General features: G+C 44.3%; 1 protein-coding gene and 1 pseudogene across 1 annotated transcript in view; both read left to right on the top strand.

The window, feature by feature from the left end:
* LOC139159993 (zinc finger protein 84-like) overlaps nt 1–4,478 on the top strand; it is a 42,638-nt gene extending 38,160 nt beyond the window's left edge. Inside the window, exon 3 of the mRNA XM_070737481.1 lies at nt 1,763–4,478. Within this exon, the coding sequence (XP_070593582.1) occupies nt 1,763–3,601 (1,839 nt within the window). The 3' untranslated portion in view covers nt 3,602–4,478. The remainder of the gene's footprint in view (nt 1–1,762) is intronic.
* Nucleotides 4,479–8,070: 3,592 nt separating this feature from the next.
* Nucleotides 8,071–16,716, top strand: part of LOC139159994 (zinc finger protein 850-like) — a 38,552-nt pseudogene continuing 29,906 nt past the window's right edge.

Raw genomic sequence — 16,716 nt, forward strand, 5'->3', positions numbered from 1 at the left:
TTATAATATATATATATATATACAGTGGTACCTCATCATACAAACTTAATTGGTTCCAGGAGGAGGTTCATAAGGTGAAAAGTTTGTAAGATGAAACAATGTTTCCCATAGGAATCAATGTAAAAGCAAATAATGCGTGCAAATCCTTCAGGAAAATCCCAAACTTTAGAAGGGAGGCGAACAGAGGGCAGGGAGGAGCAGCTAAAGGGGGCGGGTGGAAGAAGCAAGGCTAGGCTAAAGGGTGAGTGGGAAGGAAGAAAGGCAAGGGGGCGCCCCTCCCTTTTCTTTCTTCAAAAGACACCCTTTCAGTGCCTGTGCAAGCACGTTGTTCTCTGCAAAATCTTTCCTCCCCCAAGCTGCCCCTCCCTCCTCCCTTTCCTTTCTTAAAAAGACACCCTTTCAGTGCCTTTGCAAGCACGTTGTTCTCTGCAAAATCTTTCCTACTCCAAGCAGCCCCTCCCTTTTCTTTCTTCAAAAAAGGGGAAAAAAGAAACCCCTTCATCCCAGCAGCAGCGGCTTGGGTTCGTAAGGTGAAAATAGTTCGGAAGAAGAGGCAAAAAAATCTTAAACACTGGGTTCGTATCTTGAAAAGTTCGTTAGAAGAGGCGTTCATAAGATGAGGTACCACTGTATTTGTAAATTTTCACGGGTACAGGTATGAAGGTCTTGGCATATTCGGGTATCTTCCTGTGTAGGTTTCAGAGATTTCTGGCACAAGGACTAAAGCACCAGCCTGAAGATGACGAGTAGGACCTCGTCGAAATGTCACCAGAAATCTCTGAAACCTACATGGGAAGAAACCTGAATATGCCAAGACCTTCATATATATATGAACCTTCATACTTGTACCTGTGAAAATCTATGAAAACAAATATATATACATCTCTAACTCTTTTATAAACAATTAAAGTTCTATTTTTCTTTGTATCTTACAGATGAAGAGGATGGCAATAAAAGCACTTGGGACAATTGAAAATAAGAATCAACGTTAAAAAAGGAAGAAAATCAAGCGAATAATCAAAATATTTTCCATTTCTTTCAGAAAACCATGCAATTCTCCTCCACTTCCAGCAGCTGATGGACAAGAGAGAGAAAATCAAGAAAGATTTCAAGCTCGAATGAGCAGATTATGAAGAACTCAAGGAAAGGTGACATGAAAAGTCAAAGGAGATTATTTTTCAATCAGGAAAAAAGGGAAATATCTGGAAGTCAGTGTGGAAAAAAAGATCAATAATAAAGTCACGTAGAGCAGACAGGAATGCAGGCCTCTCCCTGTGAGGAAGAAAATGGCTTGAATGAAAACACCACTAAACAAGGCATTGTCCATATTTTTGGTGACCTCAGCTGTGGAAAAGCGACATAAATTTGCCTATTGTGGAAAAAGAAGAGATTGCAACGAGGAGCTAAACAGAGGAAAAGCAATAAACACTATCTCAATGTAGCAAAAACTGGTCAGAACATCTCCCTTGTGATTCATGGAAGCAACCACACAAGAGGGAAGCCACAAAAGTGCTCCCAATGTGCTACATGCTTTAGTGAGCATGGCAACATGGTGGAATACCAGAAGACACACAATTTCATTAGAATTCTCAGGTCATGAGACACTAAAGAAAACACACAAGAAAAAAAGGTATTGAATATCCTTTCTGTGAGGAAGGTTTCAAAGAGAGAATTCCAGTCTAGTGAAGCACCCAAGACTCGCAAAGAAGAGGAAACATTTGAATGTGCTGACTGTGTAAAAAATGTAGTCATCATTTCAGACATGAAACACCAGAGGACTCACACAGGAGAGAAACCCTTTGAATGTCCTGACTGTGGGAAATGTTTTAGTTGGAGTTCCAACCTGGTGCGACACCAGAGGACTCACACAGGAGAGAAACCCTTTGAATGTGCTGTCTGTGGGAAATGTTTTAGTCATAATTTCAGCCTGGTAACCCACCAGAGGACTCACACAGGAGAGAAACCATATGAATGTCCAGACTGTGGGAAAGGTTTTAGTCAGCGTTCCAACCTGGTGGAACACCAGAGGACTCACACAGGAGAGAAACCCTTTGAATGTGCTGTCTGTGGGAAAGGTTTTAGTCTGAGTTCCAACTTGGTGACACACCAGAGGACTCACACAAGAGAGAAACCCTTTGAATGTCCTCTCTGTGGGAAATGTTTTAGTCAGAATTTCAACCTGGTGAAACACAAGAGGACTCACACAAGAGAGAAACTCTTTGAATGTCCTGTCTGTGGGAAAGGTTTTAGTGATAATTTCAGCCTGGTAACCCACCAGAGGACTCACACAGGAGAGAAACCATATGAATGTCCAGACTGTGGGAAAGGTTTTAGTCAGCGTTCCCACCTGTTTCAACACCAGAGGACTCACACAGGAGAGAAACCCTTTGAATGTCTTGACTGTGGGAAATGTTTTAGTCAGAGTTCCCACCTGTTTCAACACCAGGGGACTCACACAGGAGAGAAACCCTTTGAATGTCCTGTCTGTGGGAAATGTTTTAGTCAGAATTCTAGCCTGGTGAAACACCAGGGGACTCACACAGGAGAGAAACCCTTTGAATGTCCTGAGTGTGGGAAATGTTTTAGTCAGAATTCCACCCTCGTGACACACCAGAGGACTCACACAGGAGAGAAACCCTTTGAATGTCCTGTCTGTGGGAAAAGTTTTAGTCGGAGTTCCAACTTGGTGACACACCAGAGGACTCACACAGGAGAGAAACCCTTTGAATGTGCTGAGTGTGGGAAATGTTTTAGTCAGAATTCCACCCTGGTGACACACCAGAGGACTCACACAGGAGAGAAACCCTTTGAATGTCCTGTCTGTGGGAAAAGTTTTAGTCGGAGTTCCAAACTGGTGACACACCAGAGGACTCACACAGGAGAGAAACCCTTTGAATGTCCTGTCTGTGGGAAAAGTTTTAGTCAGAATTCTAGCCTGGTGAAACACCAGGAGACTCACACAGGAGAGAAACCCTTTGAATGTCCTGTCTGTGGGAAAAGTTTTAGTCAGAATTCTAGCCTGGTGAAACACCAGAGGACTCACACAGGAGAGAAACCCTTTGAATGTCCTGTCTGTGGGAAAAGTTTTAGTCAGAATTCTAGCCTGGTGAAACACCAGAGGACTCACACAGGAGAGAAACCCTTTGAATGTTCTGTCTGTGGGAAAAGTTTTAGTCGGAGTTCCAACCTGGTGACACACCAGAGGACTCACACAGGAGAGAAACCCTTTGAATGTGCTGAGTGTGGGAAATGTTTTAGTCAGAATTCCACCCTGGTGACACACCAGAGGACTCACACAGGAGAGAAACCCTTTGAATGTCCTGTCTGTGGGAAAAGTTTTAATCGGAGTTCCAAACTGGTGACACACCAGAGGACTCACACAAGAGAGAAACCCTTTGAATGTCCTCAATGTGGGAAAAGCTTTAGTGAGAGTTTCCACCTGGGGCAACACCAAAGGTCTCACACAGGAGAGAAACCCTTTGAATGTCCTGACTGTGAGAAAACCTTTAGTTGTAATTCTAAACTAGTGATGACCTACCAGAGGACTCACACAGGAGAGAAACCCTTTGAATATCCTGACTCAGAAAAGTTTTTGTCATAATCCCCTCCTGGTGCAACACCAGATGTAGCCTTCGCACTCAAGTATGTGACCCGACTGATCGCCCACTGAAGTCGAGCCTTTGCTCTGAGAATGCCGCGCACCCTCTATTTTCCAGAGCTGGGGGCACGAAAAGCACTTCCTGCTTCTCCTCTATCTGCATGCTTTTTCCAACTCTACCTGGGTAGATCCAGCCCCTACCTGGGTGGATCCTGGGCAAAGCGGCACTGCAACAACAGTCCCGGCTATGTTCTGCCAGCCAGCCAGGCATACCGCCCCAACCCTGTGATAGGGTGGCCTCAGATAGCGACATCTTGTTGGCAGAAAATGTTCCCTCTATTTTATTGTGCGGGTTGTTTGTGCAAAAGTACAGTAGTACCTCTAGATACGAGTTAAATTCATTCCAGAATGGAGCTCGTATGTCGAACAACTCGTATCTGGAACAAATGGCTTTAGACTTTGTTTTTCCCCTCCGAGATAACCAGAAGCAAGGATTCTTGCACCACCTAGTGGACGCTCGGCTCGTATCCCGAATTTGAGATCGGGTCTTGGAAAGAAATTTCTCTCCCTTCCTGGCTCGTAACTTGGAATACTCGCATGTGGAGCAGCTCGTATCTAGAGGTACTACTGTATAGTGTTTGAGCAGCACATTTTCATGCCTGAGTACCTGAATTTTTTGGATGAGGGGCTCATCAGGTTTCCATTGGGTTGGCGTGGCGGGACACAAAAATTTCCATTGACTGTCATAGGGTACAAATAAGCAATCAGGAAACAAGGAGTAAAGTTTATTTTCTGCATGAGTTACTGTACTTATGAGAAATAGAGGTGAGATAAAGTGATTGTAAAATGTAATACTATCAAATAAAACTCCTTAAGCAAGAGGTCTTTCTCAAATTGAATATTACACTGTACTTTTTTTGTCTTTATTTCGGAATCCAATGGCATTTGTCTTCCTTGTAAGACTAATTTTAGGTTTCTGAGTCTTCGGAGGGTGACGGCATACAAATCTAATAAATTATTATTATTATTATTAATTATTATTATTATTCCCCCTTTAAAAGGTTATTAGTGAGAAGACACAGGGGTAGATAATGGAAAAAAATTCTCCCCACCTGCAGATCGGCTTGAACAATTCCCATGTTCCTCTGCTGGCATAGTTGTACACGCAAGCATGTAGACAGGTACATATAAATTAAGCACAGATGCAGTGTAACCAGAGTTTTTAATGACTGAATTACAAACATGCTTTATAGTTGCCTTCACAAAAGCAATAAGGAAGGTTAACCCTTTACTGACTAGCCAATATATAGTTGAGTTCATGGAGTTGAATCAAAATGAATGTTTAATAATAATAATAATAATAATATTTGTATGCCGCCCCTCTCCAAAGTTTAGCCCACTGAAATACCTGCAGCTCTGATTTCTTGTACTCCCCCCCCCATAAGAATAACCTCACTGACCTTAACTTTTCCCAGCAGATTTTCCCAACAGACACTTCAAATTCCTGTTTTACATTGTTCACAATGTTGTGTTGTCCTACACCCCATTTTCTACATCCTGCTGCATATTTTTCCTCTCTCTCTGACAGTGGTGGGCTCCTACGGTTATGGTCAGGTATGCAGTGACGGTAGTTTTTTTTCCCTTTTTTTCCCTTTTGGGCTCTGGGTAGGTTTTTCCTACCACAGTAAATGAGGTTGAACGTGTATAATTTTAGAAGAGCTGTGCGTGCGTGTATGTACATACATTTTATATAGTAGATAATCAGGCTTGAGCTACTGCCCGGATGGGAGAGAATTCAGTGGGGTAGCGAAAATGGAGCTCCACCCCAGAACACCCAATTTGCACTGAAAGGTGTTGAAACAAAATGCATAAGCTACGGCCACAGTGTGGTAGTAAAAATTTTGGTAGCCCATCACTGCTCTCTGACCAAATGAAGCCTTCCTTGCAGACCAATTTACAGAGGAACATGGCATTTAGCAGTTATAAAATTTCCTCCTTCAGGAGTGGACATGGCATGCTGGTTGCTCTTGGATGCAGCCCACAGGAGTGAAGCTGGCCTGATGGTGCTCCCATGTAATAAATCCTTGGGAGCCATGGGAAATCAGTCTTGAAGTCTTCGGATATAGAGGCTTTGATGTCCACTGAGAGTGACCCTTAACAAGGATGATTGTGTCATTCTTCAAATCTTCTTGAACTTTTAGGGCTCAGCATATATGTAATCTTCGTAAGTATCACATCTGGCTATTTCACTAGGCTCATTTGCAAAGGTCAGTTGCTAGAAGTGAAAAACGATTTGGTAGCATTTATATACTGAAAACATTGCAAACCTCCTAGTAAGAGATGGGATAAAAGTATGTGTGTGTATGTATGTATGTATGTATGTATGTATGTATGTATGTACCCCCAACAATTTACCCTTAGATTATCTACGGTTGACCTATCCAGATTCCTAAGAGGTCAGTAAGGGGCGAGTACAAGTGCACTAGAGTGCCTTCCGTCCCCTGTCCTATTGCTCTCCTGTATCTCCTATTCCTTTCTTCTATTCCTATATCTATTCTTCTATTCTTTCATCGATATGTTATTACTATATCTTCTTTTCTATTATTTCATAGATATATTTTACTATGAGTATCTCCTCTATAACCTTCATCATGTATTTTACTATGTGTATATGTGTGTGTGTGTGTGTGTGTGTGTGTGTATGTGTATATATATACCCACTAAAACCCTCATTGTGTATTGGACTAACTAACTAATAACTAAATAAATAAACAAACAAACAAACAAACCAATCAATAAAATAAAATAAATAAGTACTGTATTTACTTCTTACTTAGTTACTTACTTATTTATTGGACTTCTATGCCACCCAATCCCAAAGGGCTCAGGGCGGCTTACAACAACAGTATAAGTACAATATAGATACAAAACAGTAAAAGACGTCGGACATTATTTAAAGCTAAAACATTAACAAAATTAAAACCCCATAAAAAATGTTACTATAGGAAATGGCAGTCACACTCACATACATACACACCATTCATGCAATAGGCCATTGAGGATGTAAATTTATGACCCCCAGGCTTGCCGACAAAACCAGGTCTTCGTGGCCTTGCGAAAGGCCAGCAGGGTGGAAGTACAGTGATCCCCCGGGTATCACGATCCCGATCATTGCGAACGGCTATATGGCGATTTTTCAACCCGGAAGTAAAAACACCATCTGCGCATGCGCGCCCTTTTTTCTATGGCCACGCATGCGTAGATGGCGCCGGGCAGATCAGCTGCTGGGCGGCTTCCCTGGGTCTTCCCCCTCTTGCTGGCGGGAGGGCGAGCGGCGGGCATCAGCGAGGAGTTTCCCCACCGCCCACACAAACTCCTCGCTGCTGCCAGGCCCGCCGCTTGTCTTGTCCGCCCGCCGCTTGTCCGCCGCCTGCCTGCCCACGCGCCCGCCGCTCGCCCGCCCTTCGCCCGCCCACGCCGTTCGCTCGCGCCGCTTCCCAGCTGAGTCCTGAAGCCAGAAGGCAAAGGCGAACTTCCGCGTTTGGCTTCGGGACTCAGCTGGGAAGCGGCGCTGGGGTTTCCCCACCGCCCACGCAAACTCCTCGCTGCCGCTCGCCCGCCCTTCGCCCGCCCACGCCGTTCGCTCGCGCCGCTTCCCAGCTGAGTCCTGAAGCGAACTTCCGCGTTTGGCTTCAGGACTCAGCTGGGAAGCGGCGCGAGCGAACGGCGTGGGCGGGTGAAGGGCGGGCGAAGGGCGGGCAAGCGGCGGGCGCACGGGCAGGCAGGTGGCGGACAAGCGGCGGGCGGACAAGACAAGCGGCGGGCGGACAAGACAAGCGGCGGGCGCGGCAGCAGCGAGGAGTTTGCGTGGGCGGTGGGGAAACCCCAATCTTCGGCTCCTCGCTGCTGCGGCGGAAGTAAAAACACCATCTGCGCCTGCGCAGATGGTGTTTTTACTTCCGCACCGCTACTTCGCGAAAAACCGATCATTGCGAGGGGTCCTGGAACGGAACCCTCGCAATAATCGGGGGGCCACTGTAGTACGGATATGGGTGGGCGGGTTCCATAGATTTTCTGCCACTATCAGGAAATGGCAGTCAAACAGGCAACGTCTGTGTCTGAAACGTGCATAATAGAGGAGTTAAAACCATAGAGTACTAAATTTCTAGAAAGGGTTGGAGGAGAGAAGAAATGCAGAAGAACTTCCTCTTCCGGAAGACTCATGGGAGGAAGGTGTCCTGTAGAGCGGCTTTTGTGCTCTTCCCAGGATCGAAGCAGCAGCTGGAAGGTGAGTTGAAGGCAGGTGGGAGGAGAGTCCGGGACAAAGTCGGGCTGTTTGTTTCTCCCCCACAGCCTGGAAGCAGAGAAGCAACTGGGCTGAAGCGTGTCAGCTGCTGCTGCTTCAGGTTCCTCTCCTGACCAACTTTAAGCCCACAGATACTGCACGCTGTGAAACTGGTGGCTGCAATTTTCTGCTGGTGGGAAGATTGAAAAATGTTTTTAAAAGTATGGCAGTCAAAACTAGTTGCAGTAATCTTACCAAGGTATTAAACTAACACTTCACATGATCTTCATTCTAGCCCTCTGTTAAGGCAGCCTAGGATTTGCATTAACTTTTGTGGCTGCTGTATCACACTGTTGGCTTTTTTTAGTTGATTGTTCACTAAACTGTTCCATCTCACAGTTACTGCTATTGAGCCAGTTTGTACCTATTCTGTACCTTGCCATTTGTTTTTTCTTGACTAAGTGTACAACCTCTTTTTTTCCCCTCCACAAAATTTCATTTTGTTGGCTAAAGCCCAGTGTTCAACTCTATCAAGATTCTTCTCTATCTTGAATTTGTCTCTTGGGGTGTTGGCTATTCCTACCAACTTGGTGTTTTCTCCCAATTGTTCTCTGGGAAATGGGAGGCATATACTGCAAGTCCAAACAAGGAAATGAACAAACAAACAATGAGTTTCCCCTTCTACTCATTCACTGAAATTGTTCATGAAGATACTGAAGAATACTGAGACATAGAGCCTTGGAGTACTTCACTGCTTACTTCCTCCATATAGATGTAGTTCCGTTGACTTATGGTTGACTGCTTAGTGATGCAGATGCCAGTCTATATTAGGTGAGGTGAGGGGATCAGGTTCTGGTGCAACTCACTCTGGGGACAGCGTCAGGTGGGGAGATTGACCAAGGCAGTACACTTGTCAAACCAATGTGTCCTAATGCGAGTTCAAGGAGGACAGAAACTTCCTTTGGAGGTTCCAGCCAGAAATAAAAATATTTTCCATTTCTTTCATAAAACCACATAAAATCTTCTTGCCAATCAGGTGAAAGTTAAAAGGAGAGGAAAATTAAGAGTTTGGACTGGAAAAAAATATTTTAAAAAAATATCGATAATTTTCCCTAATCTATATATAATCTTCCACTGTTGTTCTTAGTGTAATTATCTTCCCTAATCTGTAGGTTCCACTGCCAAGCCCAGTGTAATTATCTTCCCTATTCTATGTGTCACTGTCATAGCAGTGCAATAATCTTCCCTATTCTAATTGCTTTCACTGCCAATTGCAGTGCGATAATCTTCCGTAATCTATATATTTCCCTAATCTATGTATTTTCCCTATTCTATGTCCTTCCACTATCAAACTCAGTGTAAATAATCTTCCCTAATCTACTAGATTCATCTTTCCCTTACTCCATCAATTTTTACTATCATACCCAACATAATAAAGATTGATATCCCATATTAATCCTCCTTTAATAATCCTTTTTTCCTTTCCTCTTATTGTTTATCAGTGTAAATCACATAATGAATTTATAATTCAAATAATCAATAAATAATCAATTCATAGTTCAAATAATCAATAGAGACTGTCAAAAGTGGAATCTATAATCACAACCACTTTTGAATTTCTCATCCATAATAATCATAATCATGACCTTTTTCAATTTTCTTATTCATAGCCATTCTTAGAAACATAGAAACATAGAAGTCTGACGGCAGAAAAAGACCTCATGGTCCATCTAGTCTGCCCTTATACTATTTTCTGTATTTTATCTTAGGATGGATATATGTTTATCCCAGGCATGTTTAAATTCAGTTACTGTGGATTTATCTACCACATCTGCTGGAAGTTTGTTCCAAGGATCTACTACTCTTTCAGTAAAATAATACTTTCTCATGTTGCTTTTGATCTTTCACCCAACTAACTTCAGATTGTGTCCCCTTGTTCTTGTGTTCACTTTCCTATTAAAAACACTTCCCTCCTGGACCTTATTTAACCCTTTAATATATTTAAATGTTTCGATCATGTCCCCCCTTAACCATTTAAATTACCCCTCCTTATTCCTTCATTCCATTTTAACTTTTTTTTAATCTCTAATTTTCTTTTTGGTAAATAACTCCAATAAAATTAAATCATGAATAATTCCAATTCATTTAGTTCCATAGTCAAGTCTTTTTATAATTTATAGCTTTATAGGAAAAAAACTCAGTCCTTTCCTCTTCTTTGGAGTACTAGTATCTTCTGCAATCTTCTGAGTTTTCAATGTCAATGTTCTTAAAATGTCTCAAACCTCCTTTCAAATTGCATTATCCAATATGTTTTCAAACAATTAAACCAATTCCATCTTGAATAGTTTTTTCCTTCCAGGCCACAGCTGATAACCCCTCTTTTCATATAGAAAAACAACCAATGTGAAAGCCAAACAAGCGTTTCCAAGCCATATACACAGGTTAGCTGCTATATTTCCTCCGACCACTAGATGGCACTAAATAACAGGTTTGTTCAAATCTTCCGTTATTTTTGCATTTCTGCTTCCTCTTTCATATATGTAAATGGGGGGGAAATTAAGAAAAACAGAATAGCCCGCAGAGCAAAAATTTAAAAGGTCCCAATTAAAAAAAAACCAAATTTTAAAATGATTAAGAATCTTGAAAATCCAGTCCTGGACAATTGCTACTTTCAAAACCCATCACCCTTTGCCTCCTTGCAAGAGCAGCTGCTTCCTGCCTCCATTTTGGGCTATTTTAGCTCCGTTGGAATCAAATTGTGCAGGAAAAAAAAATCCAAAATCCCTTCGGCAGCCTCAACTGACCAGCACAGCTTTAAATCCCTCCTTTCTCTGAAAGTTAAGTTATAGCGATTAATTAGGAAGAAAGTTGAAAATTAGAGGTGATAGACCCTGTCAACAAAATTAGGAGGAAGGAGGCAGAAATACAGAAACTCTTCTCGTGAGGGCAAGCAATTAACAACTTCTATATAGCGAGAAGAGTTTTTGTGGTGTGCAAGGTTTTTTTTCTGTAAAGAGACCAGCCGAGAGATACACAGAGGTGTCAAACTCCAGTATTGGTAAGACGCCAATCACGCGCCTCCCCCCCCCCCCCCCCGCTCTCGCCTCTCTACCACCCCAAATTGGGTCCCACCACGAGACGGGCCCCTATCTTGTTTTCGGGGAAACATATCAAGAGCTTGCATTTGCGAAATCTAGTCTGTTTGTGCCCAAGCAGCAAACCAGGCCAGCCAGCCAAACACAGACCAGTAGAAATGGAGTTGAAGTCTTCAGTGAAACACAGCAGCAGTAGGAAGTTGTGGAAAAATATATTTACTTCTTTATACTACTACTACTACTGTCTATACTATACATACAATAAACCAGTCTCTTACTAGTACCTTGCTACAACTATCTTAGTTCAGTACCTCACAGGAACCAACTTGTACAGCATTTCAGCTGTAATGCCCTTGGGGAAAAGGAATCCTCAATCTGAGTATTGTATTGGCACTTCTGTGTTAGCAAAAACTTCAGAAGAAAAGGATTTAGGGGTAGTGATTTCTGACAGTCTCAAAATGGGTGAACAGTGCAGTCAGGCGGTAGGGCAAGCAAGTAGGATGCTTGGCTCCATAGCTAGAGGTATAACAAGCAGGAAGAGGGAGATTATGATCCCGCTATATAGAGTGCTGGTAAGACCATATTTGGAATACTGTGTTCAGTTCTGGAGACCTCACCTACAAAAAGATATTGACAAAATTGAACGGGTCCAAAGACGGGCTACAAGAATGGCGGAAGGTCTTAAGCATAAAACGTATCAGGAAAGACTTAATGAACTCAATCTGTATAGTCTGGAGGACAGACGGAAAAGGGGGGACATGATCGAAACATTTAAATATGTTAAAGGGTTAAATAAGGTCCAGGAGGGAAGTGTTTTTAATAGGAAAGTGAACACAAGAACAAGGGGACACATTCTGAAGTTAGTTGGGGGAAAGATCAAAAGCAACATGAGAAAATATCATTTTACTGGAAGAGTAGTAGATCCTTGGAACAAACTTCCAGAAGACGTGGTTGATAAATCCACAGTAACTGAATTTAAATATGCCTGGGATAAACACATATCCATCCTAAGATAAAATACAGAAAATAGTATAAGGGCAGACTAGATGGACCATGAGGTCTTTTTCTGCCGTCAGACTTCTATGTTTCTATGTTCTTCAAAGCATTCTTCCATCAACAGCTACAGCACACAAGCAGGCAGAGAGAACAGACAGAGAGCAAGAGCAGGGAGCTCTTACCTAGCTAAATACTTTACAGATAATTACTAGGTTGCTGCAGGCTGAACTGCCTCTGAATGACTCAGCATTCTTAACAGAGGCCTACTTTCTACATTAAGATATTACCCAGGGATTTTTAATTCCTGACAAAACACGGAATTATATAATCTATCCCCAGCACTTCAAGATATACAGTATTTGATGATAGTCCCTTGCATTACTAAGAATTCTTGATTGACCCAATTATACAACTGAATTTGAATGGATATTTGAACATGGATCTCGATAGTCTTATATGGATCATAAATAATGTAATTGATTAGTATTGGGGCATATTTGCTGTTTCTTTTTAATATATACTATTTCTCTTTTTTCATATCTATTTTATGAACAATGAAAGTTCTATTTTTCTTTGTATCTTACAGACAAAGCGGATGGCAATAAAAGCACTTGGGACAATTGAAAATAAGAATCAACGTTAAAAAAGGAAGAAAATCAAGTGAAAAATCAAAATATTTTCCATTTCTTTCAGAAAATCATACAATTCTCCTCCTTCTCCAGCAGCTGTTAGACAAGAGAGAGAAAACCAAGAAAGATTTCAAACTCGAATAAGCAGATTGTGAAGAACTCAAGGAAAGGTTACACGAAAAGTCAAAGGAGAATTTTTTTCAATCAGCAAAAACGGCAACTCTCTGGAAGTCAATGGGGAGGAAAAAGTCAATAGTAAAGTCATGAGACACTAAAGGAGGCACACAAAGGAATACTGTAATGTCATTTGAACATCCTTTCTGTGAGAAAAGTTTCAAAGAGAGAATTCCAGTCTGGTGAAGCATGCAAGACTTGCAAAGATTAGGAAATATTTGAATGTGCTGACTGTGTAAAAAATATAGTCATAATTTAAGACATGAAACACCAGAGTATTCACACAGGTGAGAAACCCCTTGAATGTCCTGACTGTGGGAAATGTTTTAGTAATAATTCTAGCCTGATGACATACCAGAGGACTCGCAAAGGAGAGAAATCCTATGAATGTCCTGACTGTGGGAAACGTTTCAGTCAGAATTTCAATCTTGTGCAACCTCAGAGGACTCACACAGGAGAGAAACCCTTTGATTGTCCTGACTGTGGGAAAGCTTTTAGTGATACTTCCACCTTGGTGAGACACCAGAGGACTCACAGAGGAGAGAAATTTTTTGAATGTACTGACTGTGGGAAAAGATTTAGTCAGAGTTCCGACCTTGTTAAACACCAGAGGACTCACACAGGAGAGAAACCCTTTGAATGTCCTGAATGTGGGAAAAGCTTTAGTTGGAATTCTAGCCTAGTGATCCACCAGAGGACTCACACAGGAGAGAAACCCTTTGAATGTCATGACTGTGGGAAAAGCTTTCGTCAGAATTCTAGCCTAGTGATCCACCAGAGGACTCACACAGGAGAGAAACCCTTTGATTGTCCTGACTGTGGGAAAGCTTTTAGTGATATTTCCACCTTGGTGAGACACCAGAGAACTCACACTGGAGGGAAACCCTTTGAATGTCCTGACTGTGGGAAAAGCTTTAGTCGGAGTTCCCACCTGGTGACACACCAGAAGACTCACACAGGAGAGAAACCATTTGAATGTTCTGTCTGTGGGAAAGGTTTTAGTGATAAGTTCAACCTGGTGACACACCAGAGGACTCACACAGGCGAGAAACCCTTTGAATGTCCTGACTGTGGGAAAAGCTTTAGTCGGAGTTCCGACCTTGTTAAACACCAGAGGACTCACACAGGAGAGAAACCCTTTGAATGTCCTGAATGTGGGAAAAGCTTTAGTTGGAATTCTAGCCTAGTGATCCACCAGAGGACTCACACAGGAGAGAAACCCTTTGAATGTCATGACTGTGGGAAAAGCTTTCGTCAGAATTCTAGCCTAGTGATCCACCAGAGGACTCACACAGGAGAGAAACCCTTTGATTGTCCTGACTGTGGGAAAGCTTTTAGTGATATTTCCACCTTGGTGAGACACCAGAGAACTCACACTGGAGGGAAACCCTTTGAATGTCCTGACTGTGGGAAAAGCTTTAGTCGGAGTTCCCACCTGGTGACACACCAGAGGACTCACACAGGAGAGAAACCATTTGAATGTTCTGTCTGTGGGAAAGGTTTTAGTGATAAGTTCAACCTGGTGACACACCAGAGGACTCACACAGGCGAGAAACCCTTTGAATGTCCTGACTGTGGGAAAAGCTTTAGTCGGAGTTCCTACCTGGTGACACACCAGAGGACTCACACAGGAGAGAAACCCTTTGAATGTCCTGACTGTGGGAAAAGCTTTAGTCGGAGTTCCCACCTGGTGACACACCAGAGGACTCACACAGGAGAGAAATCATTTGAATGTCCTGTCTGTGGGAAAAGTTTTCGTCATAATTCCACCCTGGTGCAACACCAGAGGACTCACACAGGAGAGAAACCATTTGAATGTCCTGACTGTGGGAAAAGCTTTAGTTGGAATTCTAACCTCGTGATCCACCAGAGAACTCACGCAGGAGAGAAATCCTTTGAATGTCCTGACCAATGTTCCCTCTAATTTTTTTTCAGTGTGGGCGGAAAAATATAGTGTCTGAGCGGCAGTTCCTTCGGGACTTGGCGGCATAGCAGTATAAATAAATAAATAAATAAATCGAGTAGGAAAAGGTTTCCCTTCTTTTTTATTAAAAGAAATTAATAATAAAACAAAACCAAAATTTATTACTATTAAAACTAAAACAACCAGCAAAATCAAAAATGCTTTAAAATCTTCATTTCTTAAATATTTATCATAGTATTATAGTAATCCAGTAATACTATGAAAATCTGAACACCAAGGCATCAATTAATATATTTCTATAACTTATACTTTTCTATAATTTCATTCAATATTTCCAAGCTCAATTAATTGTCAGGCACTTAGCATTTACTATTATTAACTTTCATCAATCTTCTACATTTCCAAGTATATTTTAAATTCATAATGCAAACTCATAAAATCATACAGTACATATCATAACCCCCTTATTTATCATATGTATCTTCCATTAATTTTACCTATGTAATTCTATATACAGTGATCCCTCGAGTTTCGCGATCTCGATCTTCGCGAAAACGCTATATCGCGATTTTTCAGCAATTGTTACCATCTCGATCTTCGCTAACACTATATCGCGATTTTCCCCACCTTTCTCTTCCTTCCTTTCTCATCTTTCTTTCTCTCTCTCTATGTTGCTTCTTCCTCTCTCACACTCTCTTCCTCCCTCTCTCATCTCTTTCTTTCCTTCTCTCTCTTTCTCTCCCCCTCTTGCTCTCGAGCGGCCGCCTAGCAGCTGATCTGCTCGGCAGCGCAGCAGCAGCGAGGAGCCGAAGATCTTCGGCTCCTCGCTGGTGCTGCGCTGCCGAGCAGATCAGCTGCTAGGCGGCCGAAGGAACGTTCCCTGGGTCTTCCCCGCCACCTCGGATCCTCGCTGATGCCCGCCCGCCGTTTGCCGCTCGCCCCGTTCGGCGGCCGCACGTCCCGTTCGCCCGCCGCTCGCCCCGTTCGCCCGCCGCTATCGAACTTGCTATCGAGCCTGCTAATGAAATCCAACCCGCAGCGGCCCTTTCCCTCTCCAGGCTGCGGGAGGGGTCCGGAGAACAATGCCTGGCGCCGCGCTCCCGGCTGGGCTTTTTTCCCCCATTTCCCCTCGGGTGGAATTTCAGACCCTCCGCCGGTTGGATTTCATTAGCAGGCTCGATAGCAAGTTCTTCCTCCCTTTAGAAAGCCCCGCAGCCTCCTCCGCCCGGCGAGGCCGCCAGCGAGGACCCGCAAAGCCGCCGCCGCCGCAGCGAGGCCAAGCCGCCCGCTCCCACGGCACGGGCTCCCAACACAGCGCCGCTCAGCCCGCCCTCGGCGATGCCTCCGCGGATCTGCAAGCCCAGCCGAGCGACGCCTCTGGTCTGGGCGAAGGCAGTGGGCAGGCCCCGCCGCAGCAGTCCCCGCGGGCACCGCGCGCCAAGGGCCGGCCAGGCCGCCGGCCAACAAAGGGGCTCCCTCGCCTCCCTCGGGCAGGTTTACAAAGGCAGCGCGGCAACTTGGAGCCCGGCACGCCCCGCAGCCCTCGCCTCGCCCGCCCCTGCCTGGCCGGCGCTCCGGCTACCCCCGGCTGAGGAAGAACCGAGTAGCCCCCGCCATCCCCCGCCCGGCTCCCTTCAGCCCCCCGGGGCCAAGCGGGCGGGGGGGCGGGCGGGACTTCGCCTGTCTCCGCCGCCCGCATCGCCCCTCCGGCGGGCCGGCCTCCCCCGCCCGCCTCTGCTGCAGCCGCCGCCGCCTCCCCGACTGGCACAAAAGGGCCCCGCCCGCCCCGCCCCGAAGCTTACCTTGCGAGTTTTTGGCTGCGGGGGGAGAAGTAGGACTTTCCTAAGTCCCTCCCCCCGGTCGCCGTTTGCTGCTCGCCCGTTCACCTGCCCGCCATCAGGACCGCCGCGCACTAACTTGATGACGGCCAAGCCGTCCCAGATCGTGGGGAGGGGAGCTCTTCTCCAGCCAGGGGACGGCGAGGCCCTCCCAATGCCCCGCGCTTGGAGCCGGAG

The sequence above is a fragment of the Erythrolamprus reginae genome, chromosome 2 (genome assembly GCF_031021105.1).
Source record: "Erythrolamprus reginae isolate rEryReg1 chromosome 2, rEryReg1.hap1, whole genome shotgun sequence".
Taxonomy (NCBI): domain Eukaryota; kingdom Metazoa; phylum Chordata; class Lepidosauria; order Squamata; family Dipsadidae; genus Erythrolamprus; species Erythrolamprus reginae.